Genomic DNA, 17,654 nt, shown 5'->3' on the forward strand with positions numbered 1-17,654 from the left:
TTCTGCACTCATCTTAGCATCGGTAAGAGATGGCAATGCAAATACAAACTCAAACTACAAAATCATAGAATCCCAACAGAAGGAGGCCATTAGACCTATTGAGCCTGCATTGGCAATAATTCCATGGAGGCTATATCGCCGTAACCGTATGAATTTACACTGCTAATCCCCCTGACACCAAAGGGCAACTTAACATGGACAATCAACCTAACCTGCACATCTTTGAACTGTAGGAGGAAACTGGAGCATCCGGAGGAAACTCACGCAGACACAGAGAGAATGTGCAAACTCCGCACAGACAGTCACCCAAAGCCGGGTCCCTGACACTGAGACAGCAGTGCTAACCACTGTGCCGCCCATGGCCTGTTTTAATCCCTGATTTAAGTACAGCAAGTGGATTAGGATAAAGTGTGAATGAACGGTGCTAACCAATATGGTAAGGTTTACCAGGTTATTCTATACATTTTTAACAAAAAAAATCACCATCATAATAATGTTAAGTGGCAGTGAATGTGCTTCAATGAATTCATTTCATGCTAATATTTGCTAATAAGCAGGAAATAAATTTTGTGAATAAGTTATTCATTGATTAATCAGATTACACAGTCAAAAATAATTTATTTGCCACCAGCTATTTATTAAAGGATTTATTCTTAATATTTTCTTTCAAGTTAGCAAAAAGCTTTTTTTAATATCTGCTGATGGATACAGTTTTTCTAATCCATTCCCTGTAAAGTACTTGGTGCAACCTGTGGGGAAGCCTTACCCCTAGGTCTCTACCATTGACTTTAATGAAGAACCACCAGAAGGTGCTAAAGATCAGCTTGGGGTTGCCAGCACTTTTATGTTTTTTTTTGCATTTTAGGGATGTGCCTAGTAGTGACTGGTAGTTGAGACATAGGTTAGAATGGAAAGCCACTGTGTGAGAAATGGTATGTTAACTCCACTGCCAAATGTCCATGGCTCCACCACACTGCCTAGAGGGCATTTCAAAGAGCGTCTCAGCCAGTCGCACTTTTATGTTTACCAGATATCAACAGTAAAGACTTGAACTTAAACTGTAATCAATGGAAACTTGGAAAAACTTCTTAGTATTAGTCAGCCTTCTGCGACCCTGCCATATGTAAGTTTTAAAGACAGGAGCTAAACCGCAGTGTACACATTTTCAAAACTTGCTGTGATTACCAAGGTACAAACTGGTTTTCTCTGGTCGTATTTGATTGCATTTTATTGACAGGCTCGGTGACTACCAGTACTTTCCACTTTTTAATCACAGTAAGCAGGAGCTGAAATTGAAGCCAGTCTACAATTTCCATGGCCTTTTAGCATTTTTTCCACAAAATTGGTGAATAATACTGCAGTTTACTCCTGATACTTGTGAGAGTGACCCTCCAAGGGAAATTAGAAATATTTGTGTTTGAAAACAGTCTTTATATTCAAGTTCCTGCAGGTTAAGTGCTGCAAGTAATAAAAGTCTCTCAACAGCTGTACAAATATGCTTGCAGCAGTGGACAGGGTGCCAGGCACAGCTTAAGTCTAGCCAAAGCATAATTTGCTTTCACGCTCAGCACAACTGGAACTAATGCAGCTCTTTTTCAGAAACATCAGAAACTTTTCACATATAAATTCTGGGAAGAGATTTATCACCCCCAGGGAATGCAAGAATCTCAGTGCAGTCACGCTATTTCCCTACCTTCTGGATCAAACACTAACCGAAGTAAATTAGTAACCTCCCTTCCCCCCCATCTCCAGGCAAGGCCTATTACCGGTGCAACATGTGCAGCACAGCAGAAAAAGACGCATAACAGACCCTTATTCTGCTCTTGACTGATGGTAACATTATTTAGCATTATCCAGCTGCACTCACGTTCCCGAACACAACAACCAAGGGTTAACGTGATCGGTGTGATGCTGCAGCTTACTCTTCTAAAAACGTGCAGGTTAGGAGGTTTGGCCACATTAAACTGCCCCTTAGTAACCCAGGAAATGTGGGTTGGGGGATAAGCAGGATAAATACGCGGAGTTACGGGGATAGGGCGCTTCGACGGAGAGTCAGTGTGCTTCCCACTGCCTTGGACAAACAGCTAGCATAATCAAGGACCCCACGCACCCCGGAAAGACTCTCGTCACCTTCTCCCGTCAGGAAAAAGATACAAAAGTCTAAGATCACGTACCAATCGACTCTTCCCTGTTGCCATCAGACTTTTACATAAAAACATAAGAAATAGGAGCAGGAGTAGACCATCTAGCCCTTCGAGCCTGCCCCGCCATTCAATAAGATCATGGCTGATCTTTCGTGTCTCAGTTCCATATTCCCGCCCTCTCCCCATAACCCTTAATCCCCTCGCTTATCAAAAACCCATCAACCCGTGTCTTAAAAATATTTAGCGAGGCAGCCTCCACCACTTCAACAAGCAGAGAATTCCAGAGATTCACCACCCTTTGAGTGAAGAAGTGCCTCCTCAACTCCGTTCTAAACCGTCCCCCCTTTATCTTGAGGCTGTGCCCCCTAGTCCTACTGTCCTTTCTGAGCGGGAAGAGTCTCTCCACCTCTATCCTATCCATCCCATTCATCATCTTATATGTCTCAATGAGATCTCCCCTCATTCTTCTAAACTCCATATATTAAGCGGAAGGGAGGTCACTGATAAAGCAACTCAACGTGGTTGGGCCTTGGACATTAACCTGAGGAACTTCTGCAGTGATGTCCTGCAGAGATGACAAAGCTCCAACAATCACAACACCTTCCTTTCTGCTAAGTATGACTCCAACCCTGAATCCCATTGACTTCAGTTTTGCTGGGGCTCCTTGATGCCACATTTACTCAAAATGCTACCTTGATGTCAAGGGCTGTCACTCTCACCTCTGGAGTTCAGTTCTTTTGTCCCATGTTTGGACTAAGGCTGTAAGGGGGTCAGGAACTGAGTGGCCCTGACGGAACGCAAACTGAGCATTGCGAGCAGGTTATTGCTGAATAAGTGCTGCTTGGCAGCACTGCCAAATATCTCTTCCATCTCTTTGCTGATGTGTGTTTCTGAACAAACAGGAACAATAACAGATCACCTGTTCTAATTGTAAACTAAAAACAACCACAATGAAATGCTCTTGCCAAAGTGGACTGGCCTGAAATGCTCACATTTTCTCTACGCTGATGCTACTTCACCTGCTGAGTAGTTCCAGCATTTTGTTTATATTTCAGATTGCAACATCTACAACATTTTGCCTTTGTGCAAGAATATAATGCCTAGTCTAAAAATTGTAGTTCCAACATTTGTTTCTAACTCTTTCCTCCCAACCCCTCCCTTCCCTTCCTCTCCTGTTACTGGTGTTGGCACACAGCTGCATAGCAATCAGCACTCCTCACTCAACTGAATCTGAATCCCAAGTGTACATGAACAATATAATCAGTGGACGTGGACGGAAGATCACAACTCAGGTTAATTTTATTCTCGCTTCATGTCCTTGTCCGTGTGCATTTTATATCAGATGGCACAGAGCAGAAGTCACTGAAGATAACCCTGGACAATATTTCTCCTTCCCAGTTCAGGGTGCAAGCCATTGTACTGATCCCACAAAATGTCATAAAACTCAGCTAGTGGACTTGGTTTCTTCTTGCATGCTATAGTCAAGTACCCACTGAGCCACTGGGTATAAAGAATTCCTTATTTCACTAGTTGTCTGTAGTGTTAACTGTACGTTAATTACAGCGATAGGACATAATTATATTGTCAAGCGAATGGCATTGTTTAATTGAGTGCTTTGAGCTCATATAAAAAGAGGGGACAGCTGGGGCACTGGGATGAAAGACCGAATATACTTCCTTGGTAAAGAAAAACTCTGTGCCTTGGTTTTGACTTCACAAACCAGCATGGATTCTATTTAACATGAAATGGTATATAAACTTTCTCTATGCTGCTGATGGTTACCATTTTGTTTTTTAATACTGCATGAATGATTAAGGTAGATTTATAACATGATTTAAGAACCAGTTCCAACAAATGGAGGTGAAACTATTAGTCAGTACCCGACTGGGTCAATATTTAGAGAGATGCGGACAGGGAGTGAAGCAGAAGAATGGTAACTTTCTACTCCAGCTATGAAAGGGTTTTTTGTTACAGAAACAGCCCAGATTATGATTATGAAAAGGAGTGAAACAAATGAGTTGCCTCATGTGCAAATAGATGCAGAAGAGAAGAAGATATAAATGCTAGGAATTTAGCAGAGGAGTGATTTAAAATGGGACATTAATGCAAAACTTTAAATAAATTTTAAATGTGGAATTGACAGCATTATATTTAATCAATTCTGGCATTGAATTTCTAGGGCGAACCCAAGGAGCGTTCTTTTTGTACTTTGACATTCAAACACAATAAACGACACTGGAATTTTGCTCCTTTGATGTAATTAATTCACTGTTAATTTCAAATCAGTAACTTGCATTCTTATCTAATCAGCTAGGATATGGGACATTTGCTAAGAAGATATATACAACTGATAGATGCATGGGCTAGGATAATATTATTAATCAGATTGAATAGCAGTTGGCTTGGGATAAAGATTATGAAAGCGGATGTCGTCCTTTACATACGCAGATGCAGTGAGTGCAAACCAACTGAACTCACTGTATACCTTTATAATTCTTCACTCATCACGACTGGGGGATCTTACCTGTAACGTCTGGCTGAACCGTTTCAGAGGTGTGGCCTTCACAGGGGGAATGAGATTAGCTAAAGATGTGACCCGGGAAAGCGGTTTCACCCGTTTGTTACTGGGTTCCTGAAAAAGCAAGGAGGAGTTAATGAGGATATATCAGAATAATTCTGCATGTGTTCCAGCTGATGTACTGTTGCTGGGCTAACCCAAGTGCAATGATATCCTATGTCACTCAGGCCGAACTGAACTCACTGACAAGATGTTTATTGTTTCTTGCGACTGGTCACAGATGCATCTTTTATCCTTGCACATTATCATTCTACACTGGAAAAATTCATGTCCACATAATAATGTACCATGTCCCCAGAGTAAATTTACACTAATCAATAACCAACAGTCGGGAGGACAAACACCTCCGCTGTGCATTAGAAATTTTAATTAGACTAAAGCTATTATACTTACAGGAACACACAGCAATGTGCCAATGCAACACGTTATTTTACAATTTACGTCAAGCTCCGAAGTAGGAAAGCTGCATGCAATTTCTCCCGATTGAGTGGACATGTACCTTGCATTTTTTAATCTCCATTCCCCAAGCTGTAGAAGACAGAGGTCCAGTAGAAAGAATCCCAGGAAATTATTTGGAAAAACCTCCATAAAGAACCCCAGAATGAACATCTCTGTATCTCAATCAATTCCCTCAGAAAATTCTGTTTCTCCTCCTCAGACCTGTGAAGCAGATTTCTGCAGACGGCTCTGGGGTTTCAGTGCATGTAAGCAGTCCTTCTAGAAGGATCATTCTCTGATTGCAGTCCTGTATCTGGCAGCGTGCTGTAGCATCCACAATTAGGTAGAGATCAACACAGCACAATGCAGCTGCTTTAGAAAAATTCCAACAACATGCATCTTTTCAGTCACCTCTCTCGGGACCATTTGTATCAGTGTTATGATGTCTGCAGGATCAGCAAACACGTCCCTTTCCATCTTAGCGCAGGTGGCAGTGAAAAGCTGCACACAATATTTTCAGACGTGAATAGTTTCACCTCTGAACCTCAATAAAGGCACCATTGCTTAAGTAGCAAATGTTCATTTGCAGAAACATTTTTCAACAAGGGATCCAGAAAAATCTTGCCATTTTTCCTTCTGTAGCAGCAGATTTTTTTTTGCAACGTACCAGGTTTCACTACCCCTTAGCTTCAAAGCCTCGTCCTGAATTACCTTCCCCCTTGATATCAGCACACTCAGGCCCTCTGACGTCAATGCAGTTGCATTCATATTCTGATCAAACCATCTATTCAAGCCCCTGAATAATCCTCCTATGGAAAAACACCTTGCTTAATAACCTGTGCTACCAGCTGACTGCACAATAGCTATGAGCCAGACTTTCAGAATGTTATCCAGACATAAGGTCCACAATGTACATCTTTACACTGTTCCTCGGGCACAAATGCAGATTTATATTTTTAACGGTATAAATTATTTAGCACCCAATCATTCATTTTTCAGGCCCATCACTAAGGCTGTCTCCATTTAAAGGTATAGTTAGCTTTTCTGATACCAGGTTCCAAGTGTCACTCTTAACTAAAGTAATCATAGATTTTGATCAATGAAAAAGGAAGAGCTTAAAGGCAAATGCTTTAAAGTTGTTGATTTCCAGCTTTCAAATATTCAAACTGTTTTTCAGCATGTAGAGAAAAGGCAAACAGATATGAAACAGTGAAGTTTGTGAGTTGCAGCTTCAGAATCTTTTTAAACTTGCAATATTAAAAGAGGATACGGCAAATAGGTAGGCAGGCTGGAGGTTTCAATATTTCTTCTGATGTCCTATTATGGCTTTGAGTCTGTCTGGAGTGCATGTCTTGGTCTGATTGCCTTTACAGTTTTAACATTTCAGCCCCACAAGGATTTGACATTAAATCCAAGTGATGTGCAGAAGCAAAGGAAGAGTGTTAACATCCAAGTCTGACAAGATTGATGTTAATTTCAATAAGTTTCAAAAGTGACTTAAAGCAGCAGTGCCTTATAAATTGCCCAAATACTACTCTTTTTCCAACATCCAGTGCTGCTAAGTTTTTACATATCAACTTTTGATGCCAATTATCCAAAACTACGTCAAACCATGGGAAAGCAAACAAGTCAGATTATTTGTCATAATGAAGTGCACACACTGCTTGTTTACAAACTTATATTCAAAGGGGTATGAAATGATTGGTTAAAGTATGATTTGACCATGTCAGAGCAGAGGGAAATGGGTCACTTCCATAGTGTTTTAAACTCCTGATAAAAGAATAAGTTTTTGAAAATCCAATGCATCATTTTCCTGCCTTTGTTTCGTAACTGGAACCACAAAAACATTTCAGCTCAGATTCAAAGGAAACAAAAGCAGTTTGAATTGATGGTTTTATTTTAATTTGCAGTTTGCTTTGGAGGCCTTGATGGGCTGACTGCGCTGTGAATAAGTGACTGGCCTAAACGAAATAATAACTTAACAAGCAATGCCCAGAGCTAGTCAAACAGAAGAACTCCTCGTGCAAAAATGTGCAGTCAGTAATCAAATCGGTCAGTGGCAGGTATGGACGATATGGGGATTCGTGACTTTTGGAATTAGCACACCAACCTGCTGACCGCACAAAAATGAATGAACTTACAACTGTTTCCTTCAAACTGGGTGGCACGGCAGTTAGCACTGCTGCCTCACAGCGCCAGGGACCCAGGTTCGATTCCCAGCTTGGGTCACTGTCTATGCAGAATCTGCACATTCTCCCTGTGTCTGCATGGGTTTCCTCCCACAGTCCGAAGATGTGCGGGTTAGATGGATTGGCCATGCTAGATTGCCCCTTAGCGTCAAGGGGACCAGCTAGGGTAAATGCATGAGGCTATGGGGATAGTGCAGACTTGATGGGCCGAAGGGTCTCCTTCTGCGCTGTAGGATTCTGAAATCAACAGATAAAAAAGTTTTCAAAATGCCTTACACGGGACTGACTTGAGGGCCGCAATCTAATCAGAAGGCTCAGATGTGAGTTGTAAAATAATTGAAATTACTGTTGTAGGTTCTGTCATTTAAAATCATTGGTTTGATTACAAACTTAGTCATTACTTTTATTGTATTTGAAAATGAAAAGATCAAAAGGAACCTCCCCCTCCAAGTCCATGTTCACTTCATCTAGAGCAAATTTATTTCTCTGCTCCTTCCTTCTTTCCAGTCTACGATGGCCATAGCTTACACAGCACTTCTTTCAACTCAATTGTGATTATTCAATTGGTTCCAATTAGACACGTACTCTTCCAATGTCAGCTGACAGGGCACCTGTGTAGCGACATCTTGCATCATTTTCCAGCCCCTTGGGAATAGAATGCTCCATAATCACAAGGAGAACACTGGTAAAATTCCCTGCAATTCCAAAAAGGTACAGCTGAGTGACAGTCTGGGAAATCGACAACTTCCTTCACTGCACAGGTTACAGATTTCAGTGCAAGGCAAAAGGAGTATAAGAAACAGGAGTGGAAGTAGGGCATTTGGCCCTTTCAGCCTGCTCCATCGTTTAATGAGGTCACAAGTGATCTTTAAATGTAAATCCATCTTCCCGCACTCACCCTAAATCCCTCTGCATCCAAAAATCTATCAAAATCTGTGTTGAAGACACTCAATGAATGAGCACTTACAGTTCTCTGGGACAGAGAATTCCAAAGATACACAATAGTAGGAGTGAATTCCTTGTTTTGTGACCCTTAATTCTAAACTCTGCAGCCAGGGGAAATACACTTCCACCATCTAATCTGTCAGGAGAAAGTCAACAGTGGAGCCAACAGTCACTTCTCAAGAATCCACAGAACCACTGAACACCTAATGCACCTCAACATTCCCTTCACACAATACTATTTCCAACTGTGAAGTTGGAATAAGTTGCAATTTCCAATTCAAGTTGCTTTGGAATGTATAGAAACTTTTTTTTAAACACACTGAAGGCAGCTGAACCACTGGGAGACCAAGTGAAAGCTGTGCTGATTTCACAACAGCTGTGACATGAGGCACAAGTTATTTTCATTTCAAGTGTAAAACTGTGTATTTCCTGGAGTTGGGAAAATTTAGGGGGAATCTAATCGAGGTGATTAGAACAATTTGATAGGGTAGATAGAGCAACCTAGGTTGCTGATGGCCCCATCTGGAACAAGAGGCCATTATTTTAAAATCAAAGCTAGGCCATTTAGGAGTGAGACCAGCAAGTATTTCTCAGAGTGGAAATCAGGGAAGCGACTCCCCCAAAAGGCTGGGTGGAATCTGCATCAACGGAAAATTTCAAGACAGAGACCGCTAGTTTTTTTGGGTAATGTATCAAGGGATATCGAGCAACACGTCTTGGTCCCCTCCATGCCAATGCTATAGTTAAGCACCTCTCCTTTCTCAGGCGGCTAAGGAAATTCAGCATGTCAGCTACGACTGTAACCAAGTTTTACAGATGCGTCGCAGGACATATCCTTTCCGGATGTATCACAGCTTGTTATGGCTCCTGCTCTGACCAAGACCGCAAGAAACTACAAAGCATTGTAAACATAGCCCAGTCCATCACGCAAACCAGCCTCGCATCCATTGCCTCAGAAAAACAACCAGCATAAATCAAGGACCCCACGCACACTGGGCATACTCTCTTCCACCTTCTTCCATCAGGAAAAAGAAACAAAAGTCTCAGGTCACGTGCCAAATGACTCAAGAACAGCTTCTTCCCTGCTGCCATCAAACTTTTGAATGGACTGGATATATATTCGGCTGATCTTTCTGTGCACCCTAATAATGACTGTACCACTATATTCTGCACCCTTCCTTTCCTTCTCCCCTATGTACTATATGAATGGTATGCTTTGTTTGTATAATGCACAAGAAACAATACTTTTCACTGTATCTCAATACATGTGACAATAATAAATCAAATCAAAAGGCAGGTAAATGACCTTATGATACACTTCAGTCACTATCTAACCCAATGATAAACAAACTCACGGAGCTCAATGGTTCACTCTTGTGCTCATGTGATCTGGGTTATAATATCTCTGCACCAATGTTATATTATAAGCTCAGTAAGAAGTTTCACAACACCAGGTTAAAGTCCAACAGGTTTATTTAGTAGCACAAGCCACAAGCTTTCAGAGCACTGCCCCTTCATCAGGTGAGTGGGAGTTGTGTTCATGAACAGAGCATATATAGGCACAATCTCAATTTACAAGATGATGATTGGAATGCGAGTCTTTACAGGTAATCAAGTTTTAAAGGTACAGACAATGTGAGTGGAGACAGGATTAAGCAAAGGTTAAAGAAATGTGTATTGTCTTGCCAACGCTACCCCCACACCCCCACTTCTTGCCTTCAAGCAACCGCACAACCTCAAACAGACCATTATCCGCAGCAAACTACCCAGACTTCAGGAGAATTGTGACGATGACACCACAAAACCCTGCCACAGCAACCTCTGCAAGACGTGCCGGATCATTGATATGGATGCCATTATCTCACGTGAAACACCATCCACCAGCTACATGGTATACACTCTTGCAACTCAGCCAATGTTGTCTACCTGATATGCTGCAGGAAGGGATGTCCTAAGGCATGGTACATTGGGGAGACCATGCAGATGCTACAACATGAATGAACACTGCTCAACAATCACTAGACAGGAGTGTTCTTACTCTTGGGGAACACTTCAGCAGTCACGGGCATTCAGCCTCTGATCTTTGGGTACGCATTCTCCAAGGTCCCCTTCACGACACACGACAATGCAGAATTGCTGAGCAGAAACTGATAGCCAAATTCCATACGAGGGCAGCCTCAACCGGATCTTGGGTTAACGTCACACTATCTGTAACCTCTACAACTTGCCTGGGCTTGCAAAATCTCACTAACTGTCCTGGCTGGAGACAATATACATTTCTTTAACCTGTGCTTAACCCTCTCTCCATTCACATTGTCTGTACCTTTAAGACTTGATTACCTGTGAAGACTCACATTCCAACCATTATATTGTAAACTGAGTTTATGTCTACACATGTCCTGTTTGTGAACACAACTCCTCACTCACCTGATGAAGGGGCAGTGCTCTGAAAGCTTGTGGCTTGTTCCAGCAAATAAACCTGTTGGACTTTAACCTGGTGTTGTGAGACTTCTTACTGTGTTTACCCAGTCCAATGCCAGCATCTCCACATCATATTATAAGCTACCAGTGAAATCTAGGAAAGCATTCTTATGGATCAAAATCACTGTCAAAGCAGTGATTTTCTCCAGCATTTTAAAATAGTTCACCTAACAAAAAAATTGACTGTGCAACCCAATAGTGTTCTCCCAAAGGGCTGGTGGGAAAAAGCCTCATCCAGTACAACTCTCAGCCATACACATCAAATGTTCTTAGATTAACAGATCTCAGCCAAGGCAGCAGTTTAGATGCTGCAAATAGCTTCAGCACCCTGACTCAGAGTGGGGGAGTGGAGGATTTCAATAAAAGGCCAGTGTTCCCACTTCGTATCACAACCTGATGAATCATGGTAAGTGGTCACGTACAGCTGTCAACTGAGGATTCTCTCACAGGCTCCCTACAGTTGAATAGTTAACGGAGATTCACTATTTCAGTTCAGTGTATAAAAAACAACGTCCAACTGGATTAGGTATCAGATGGTGCCCAATTTTTAGGGAATCTTGCAAATGGGTACAAAACCATTCCGAGGCATTTTACAGAAGTGAGAGCTGGCAAATATGAAAAATGCATCAAGAAAGACTCACTGGTAAGAAGGGGAAGCTTGGTCAAAAAGATGGATTTAAGGGACAAGGGAAGGGTTTAGGGAGGACATTGTAGAGAATATCGATACAGCATTCTGAATGAGATATGTTGGAAACTTGGGGTCTAATTTCAGCCAACTCACGCATGCTAAGTGAAATGACTCAATGAAGCAGTTTTGAATGAGCTGAAAGTTTATGAAGATTGGGAGGCTGGCCAGAAAAGTATTTGAATAGTTTAGTCTAGAGTGACAAAGCCAAGGATAGCAGCTTTAGCAGATGGAGTGAGGCTGGGGTGGAGACAGACGGCGCGATATCATTGAGGTGGAGGTAGATAGTCTTTGCCATGGAGAGTATATGGGATTAAAGCTCAGCCTGGGGATGAATAGAAGACCAAGATGATAAATCATCTGGTTCAGCCCAAGGCAATCCTGGGTAGGGGAATGGAATGGATGGCAAGGGTGAAAATGATAGCTTCAGTCTTCTCAATGATTACTTGAAAAAAGTAGTTGCTCATCAAAGATTGTGTATCTGACAAAACAGTCTGCCAACAAAGTAGTAAAGTGGCGCAGTGGCAGGGTTCGGTGTCATCAGCACAGATATGGAAACTGACTTCAAATGATTCAAAACACAGCATGTAGATGAAGAGGAGGAGAGGCCAAAACCAAATCTGGGGAGACTCAAGGTAAGGCACATGATTGAACAGAGAAGCCATTGCCATGACTGGATAGTTAAGAGTGGAACCAAAGAAGGGCAATCCCACAGAGCTAGATAATGGAGGAAAGGGATTGAAGAACGGTGAGGTTGAACATTTGAATACAGACATTGGCCAGGGTTGGGGGGTTTAAAAAAGCATAGGGACATATCAACGAATGACTGCTGGAGATAGCAAATAGATATGGTTTTAATTTTCCAAAATTCCCTAGATTCTGGAAAAGTCCCATCAGATTGGAAAATGACAAATGTATCTTCTCTGTTAAAGGAGGGAGACAGAAAGCATGAAACTACATGATAATTAGCTTAGCACCTGTCATAGGCAAATGCTAGAATCTGTTATTAAATCTTAATGCAATCAGGCAGATCTGTGGACCCAGCTCAATGGGTTGACTCCTGCTCCTAAACTGTATTCAATTTGGTTTTGTGAAAGGGAAGTAGTGTTTGACTAATTTATTAGAGATATTTGATACTGTGTGCAGTTTTGGTCGCCACACTTACACAAGGATATTTTGGCCTTGGAGGGAGTGCAGAGGAGGTTTACAAGGCTGATACCGGAGTTGAGGGGGTTGAACTATGAGGAGAGGCTGAATAAACTAGGCTTGTATTCGTTAGAGTTTAGAAGAATGAGGGGAGATCTCATTGAGACATATAAGATGATGAATGGGATGGATAGGATAGAGGTGGAGAGGTTCTTCCCGCTCAGAAAGGACAGTAGGACTAGAGGGCACAGCCTCAAGATAAAGGGGGGACGGTTTAGAACGGAGTTGAGGAGGAACTTCTTCACTCAAAGGGCGGTGAATCTCTGGAATTCTCTGCCTGTTGAAGTGGTGGAGGCTGCCTCGCTAAATATATTTAAGACGCGGGTTGATAGGTTTTTGATAGGCAAGGGGATTAAGGGTTATGGGGAGAGGGCGGGAAGGTGGAACTGAGACACGACAGATCAGCCATGATCTTACTGAATGGCGGGGCAGGCTCAAAGGGCTAGATGGCCTACTCCTGCTCCTATTTCTTATGTTCTTATGTTATAAGTAATATGGATAAAGGAAAACCTGTAGTTGTAGTGGACTTGGATTTCCAAAAAACATTTCACAAGGTGCCACATCAAAGGTGACCATGCAAAATTAAAGCTCATGGTTTAGGGACAATATATTAGCATGGATAAAGGGTTGGTTAGCAAACTGGAAGCAGAGAGTAGGATAATTTTCAGGTTGGCAAGAAGTGCCATTGAGACCAGGGCTGGGGCCTCAACCATTTACAATTTGTATCAATGACTTGGATGAAGGGACTAAACGTGTGGTTACTAAGTTTATTCCACTTGAAGACCTTAAAGTTTAGAAGCTTAGGTTGGAATGGCGGGATTCTCTGGTCCCACTGCAGTGAACGGAGATTTGGCTGAGTGCCAAATTCTCCATCCTCACTTGCAGTAGTGACAGGGTGTGAACAGCCAGAAAATTCTGGTCTTAGTGACTGGGTTAGCACACATCTCATTCATCTGGGACCTGGCTTAAATTTTGTTCAGAGGAGAAGAAGAAATTAAAGTCTTCCCTGCAACTCCACTCAGTGTCAGCTCAAACGGCCATATGTAAAATGAATTCAGCCAATATCAACCCATCTCCTGCTGGGCATGAATCTACAGCAGAGAGTTATATATAACTCAAAACACATTGACATTGGACAGCAATTCACTCAAGTTGTCAGCTGTGTGAAATGGAAATGTCACATTGGTGCATAACTTGTTTTTTGGAGGTTGGGGTTAACATTGATGGAAGGAGTAAATCAGAAACTTTATTCTGTATCTGACAGAACTACAAAGGATGCTGGTGAGAGATTGATTTCATCCCCACGGCTGGCATCTCCCACCCTGAATAACGAAAATCAAAACAGAAAACCATTTAAACAAAAAAAGGGCAATATTATAAAACTATAAACACTCATCCTATAATTTAGATGCTGCATATCTTGATTATTGATTCCTTTATTTCAGACATTAGATTTATGAATTCATTAAATTTGATATCTTTTTCTGATTCAATTTGCAAGGTAGAGTAAATGTGGTTATCTCTGACCAATGAGCAGTACATTCATTAGGATGGTCCAACTGCTTTCAGAAATGGCCCCAAGAGTTGTCCACATGGGAGTGATGAAATTGAGCAAAAGGACTGAACCAAGTGATGACATTAGCTGCAATGAACCACTCATGCCCTATTTTTGGTGCACAAAGGTACATTTGACAAGTTGAGTGAATTGCCTGTCCAATGCCAATGTGTTTTGAAAGGAGGTTTGCTCAGCAACTCTGAAGGGCAGTGATGGTCATGCTGCACAAAACTGAAAACAACATTTAAAGCTGCACCAACTGTTTAAGATAGGTGGGCGAGCTGCTCAAAAATTGCCGTTTACAACTGTTATTCTTCCATCACCTGGGATGTTTTAAATTTACATTTGTTCAGGTTAATGCTTTTACCACTGAGCATTAAGTTAACTGGAGCACTCTTCCATTCTGCAGTGTTGTAGAATCGTAGAAAAACTACAGCACAAACAGGCCCTCAGCCCACAAGTTGAGCTGAACATGTCCCTACCTACTAGGGTTACCTATAACCCTCTATCTTACTAAGTCCCATGTACTCATCCAAAAGTCTCTTAAAAGACCCTATTGAATCTGCCTCCACCACCACTGCCGGCACCCGATTCCACGCATCCACCACCCTCAGTGAAAAACTTAACCCTGACATCTCCTCCGTACCTACTCCCCAGCACCCTAAACCTGTGTCCTCTTGTGGCAGCCATTTCAGCCCTGGAAAAAAGCCTCTGGGAATCAATCCTCGATCAAACCTCTCAACATCTTATACACCTCTATCAGGTCACCTCTCATCCTTCGTCTCTCTAAGGAGAAAAGACTGAGCTCCCTCAAGCTATCCTCATAAGGCATGCCACCCAATCCAGGTAACATCCTTTTAAATCTCCTCTGCACCCTTTCAATGGCTTCCACATCCTTCCTGTAATGAGGCGACCAGAATTAAGCACAGTACTCTAAGTGGGGTATGACCAGGGTCTTATACAGCCGCAGCATTATCTCCTGACTCCTAAACTCAATTCCTCGATTGATGAAGGCCAGTACACCATTTGCCTTCTTAACCACATCCTCTACCCGCAAAGCTGATTTGAGAGTCCTATGAACCCGGACCCCAAGATCCTTCTGATCTTCCACACTGCTAAGAATCTTACCCTTAATACTATATTCCTTCATCCCATTGGACCTGCCACAATGGACCACTACACATTTATCCAGGTTGAAGTCCATCTGCCATGAAACTTTTCATTTTCTTAAAAGATTAGAAGTTCATTGAGGTGCCTGATGAAAGTATCTTAGCTTTTGAATAACTCAATTAAATAATTGTTAGAGGGAAAAAAAGAAAATTGGCTGAGGTAAATCACAATTAAACAGATTTTGTGTTTTATTTCTGGTTAAACAGTTTTCCAAGCCTTTGAAAATATTTGAGTTCATTTTTTGTTGGACTGGAAGGGAATCATGGAGACAGGGCTGAAAAGTGGAGTTGAGATAGATCAACTATATCTCAGTGAATGATGGGCCAGACTCAGAAGGCTGTATGGTCTACTCTTATTTCTCATCTTCCTGGTCAATGTAAATTGAATGGAATGTGAAAGGGTCTATGAGCACAACCCCATCACTCAAGAAATTTTAGAATTAAAAAAAAAGACAATATTAATTACTGTCAAAATCACAACTTCTTGACACTTCTGTCCATTGGTATTCTTCAATAAATCTCTTCCATATGGTTTAAGAGAAAAGTTATCAAACTGTTACAACTACTTCCCAATGTTCAGCATTGATCAACTCCCCATTGAGTTTTAGCATTCAAGACCAACCACAGTGTCAGTGACAGGAGACCATTATCACAAAGCATTTCGGTGAAAATTAGCTCTCATTATTAACTCGTCAAGGAGAAAGAATGAGGCAGCACAGTTTCTCCATTATCTGCTTAGGATTGAATCAGTGACCTGAATAAATCTATAAAAAGGGCTGCAACACTCCGACCTGAACAATCACAGTGAATAGCCTTATAGTGTTCCTCTTATCTAGTTGCATTAGCATTGTTCCCAAAGCTGTAATCCTTTGACTAAGGCCGCAGAAGAATGAATAAGGATTGTTGCCTGGCATTATTCACACAAAGGTTGATGGCAGGACCCTGCTGGACCAGTCTGGCTCCAGCATTTCTAGAGATGCAACTAATCTTGACAAAGACACAAAATGCAGCAACTGAAATATATGGAGCAGTATATAGACATTGAACACTATCATATTTTATTGGATTGGCACCAGCAGAAGCACAGAGATGAATTCCTACTGACAAATGTACTTTTTTAATTGGAAGAAGCAATATGTTAATTACACTTCCCCATAAATCACAGAGCCTGTGTTTGAATAGACAATTATTTTGAGTTTCAGATTTTTTTTCATTTTGTGCTGACAGCTAATTAGCCTACTATTACAGTATTGACAGTATCCAGTGGCTAGAAATAAGTTCTATCACTTTGCAGCATACAGGGAAATGAAGAGTGAGGTGGGTGGTGCTGGATAGTAGCAGAGAGACACTTTTGGGAGATTGTGGTGCAAAATTTAGTACTGGGAGGTGCAGGGTGATCATGAGTGATCAACTTGGCACCAATATGGCTGGCAGGGACAGACTTTCATTGTGGGAAGCCAGCAGGGGTTGGAGGTGCTGGGGCTCTCCAAATGATTTATTTTATTCCCATCTATTATAAAAGACAATGTGTGTGCATTATCTGCTGTATTGCATTTCATGGAAGAGTGGGGGTAGATTAACAACTCTTACGCTGGATGGGAAAAGAAGCTACTGCATCAGATATAACAAAGGCATGCATTGATGTATAGGTTTCAGAACTGTAAAGCGTAACAATTATACACATCACCCTAATATCCATTTCTATTCTATGTCATTTACTGAACATTAAAGTTTTAAAGAAGCACTGTCTTTCCTAATATTTTCTGGAGTAAATTTCTGCATTAACAACTCTCATGTATAGAACACATTTAAAACAGAATAAAACATCAAGGTATTTCACAAAGGTCCAAGGAAAAATGAATGTGGAACCAAAGAATGAGACATCAGGAAGGGACAAACAAATTTCTTTTGAGATGGGTTTTGTGACAGTATTAAGAGGAGGAGAGAGAGACAGGCAGTGAAGTGTAGAGAGGGAATTTCAGTGCATAGGATGGCCAAATGCGTGACCTCCTGTGACAGGGCAACGTGAGGGGAGGTAGCACAGGAGGTCAGAGGGGGAGAATTCTGGTGCTTGGGTTGGGGATGGGGAATTGTTGGAGGTTCCTATCACAGTTGGATCAGACCATGACTGGGTTTAAACACCAAGATGAAAGCTTTACATTCCAACTGTTGGATGGCCACCGTAGATGAAGAAGAACAGTGGTGATCGGTGAGGGAAGCCTGGTACACAATAAATAAGAATGACTTGAAATTACTTTTTAAGC

At 41.7% G+C, this 17,654-nt stretch overlaps 1 protein-coding gene across 5 annotated transcripts in view; it reads right to left on the minus strand.

Moving 5' to 3' along the window:
• Nucleotides 1-17,654, minus strand: part of arhgef3 (Rho guanine nucleotide exchange factor (GEF) 3) — a 307,012-nt gene that overhangs the window by 17,128 nt on the left and 272,230 nt on the right. For 4 of the 5 annotated variants that reach the window (XM_080182718.1, XM_080182739.1, XM_080182725.1 and 1 more), the window contains one exon: nucleotides 4,669-4,776. In XM_080182718.1, the coding sequence (XP_080038844.1) occupies nucleotides 4,669-4,776 (108 nt within the window). Of the gene's footprint in view, nucleotides 1-4,668; nucleotides 4,777-5,221; nucleotides 5,879-17,654 lie in introns of those variants that run through there. The other variant, XM_080182744.1, reaches the window with a different exon arrangement.

Source organism: Carcharhinus amblyrhynchos, chromosome 3, assembly GCF_965287045.1.
Source record: "Carcharhinus amblyrhynchos chromosome 3, sCarAmb.v2.hapA, whole genome shotgun sequence".
Taxonomy (NCBI): domain Eukaryota; kingdom Metazoa; phylum Chordata; class Chondrichthyes; order Carcharhiniformes; family Carcharhinidae; genus Carcharhinus; species Carcharhinus amblyrhynchos.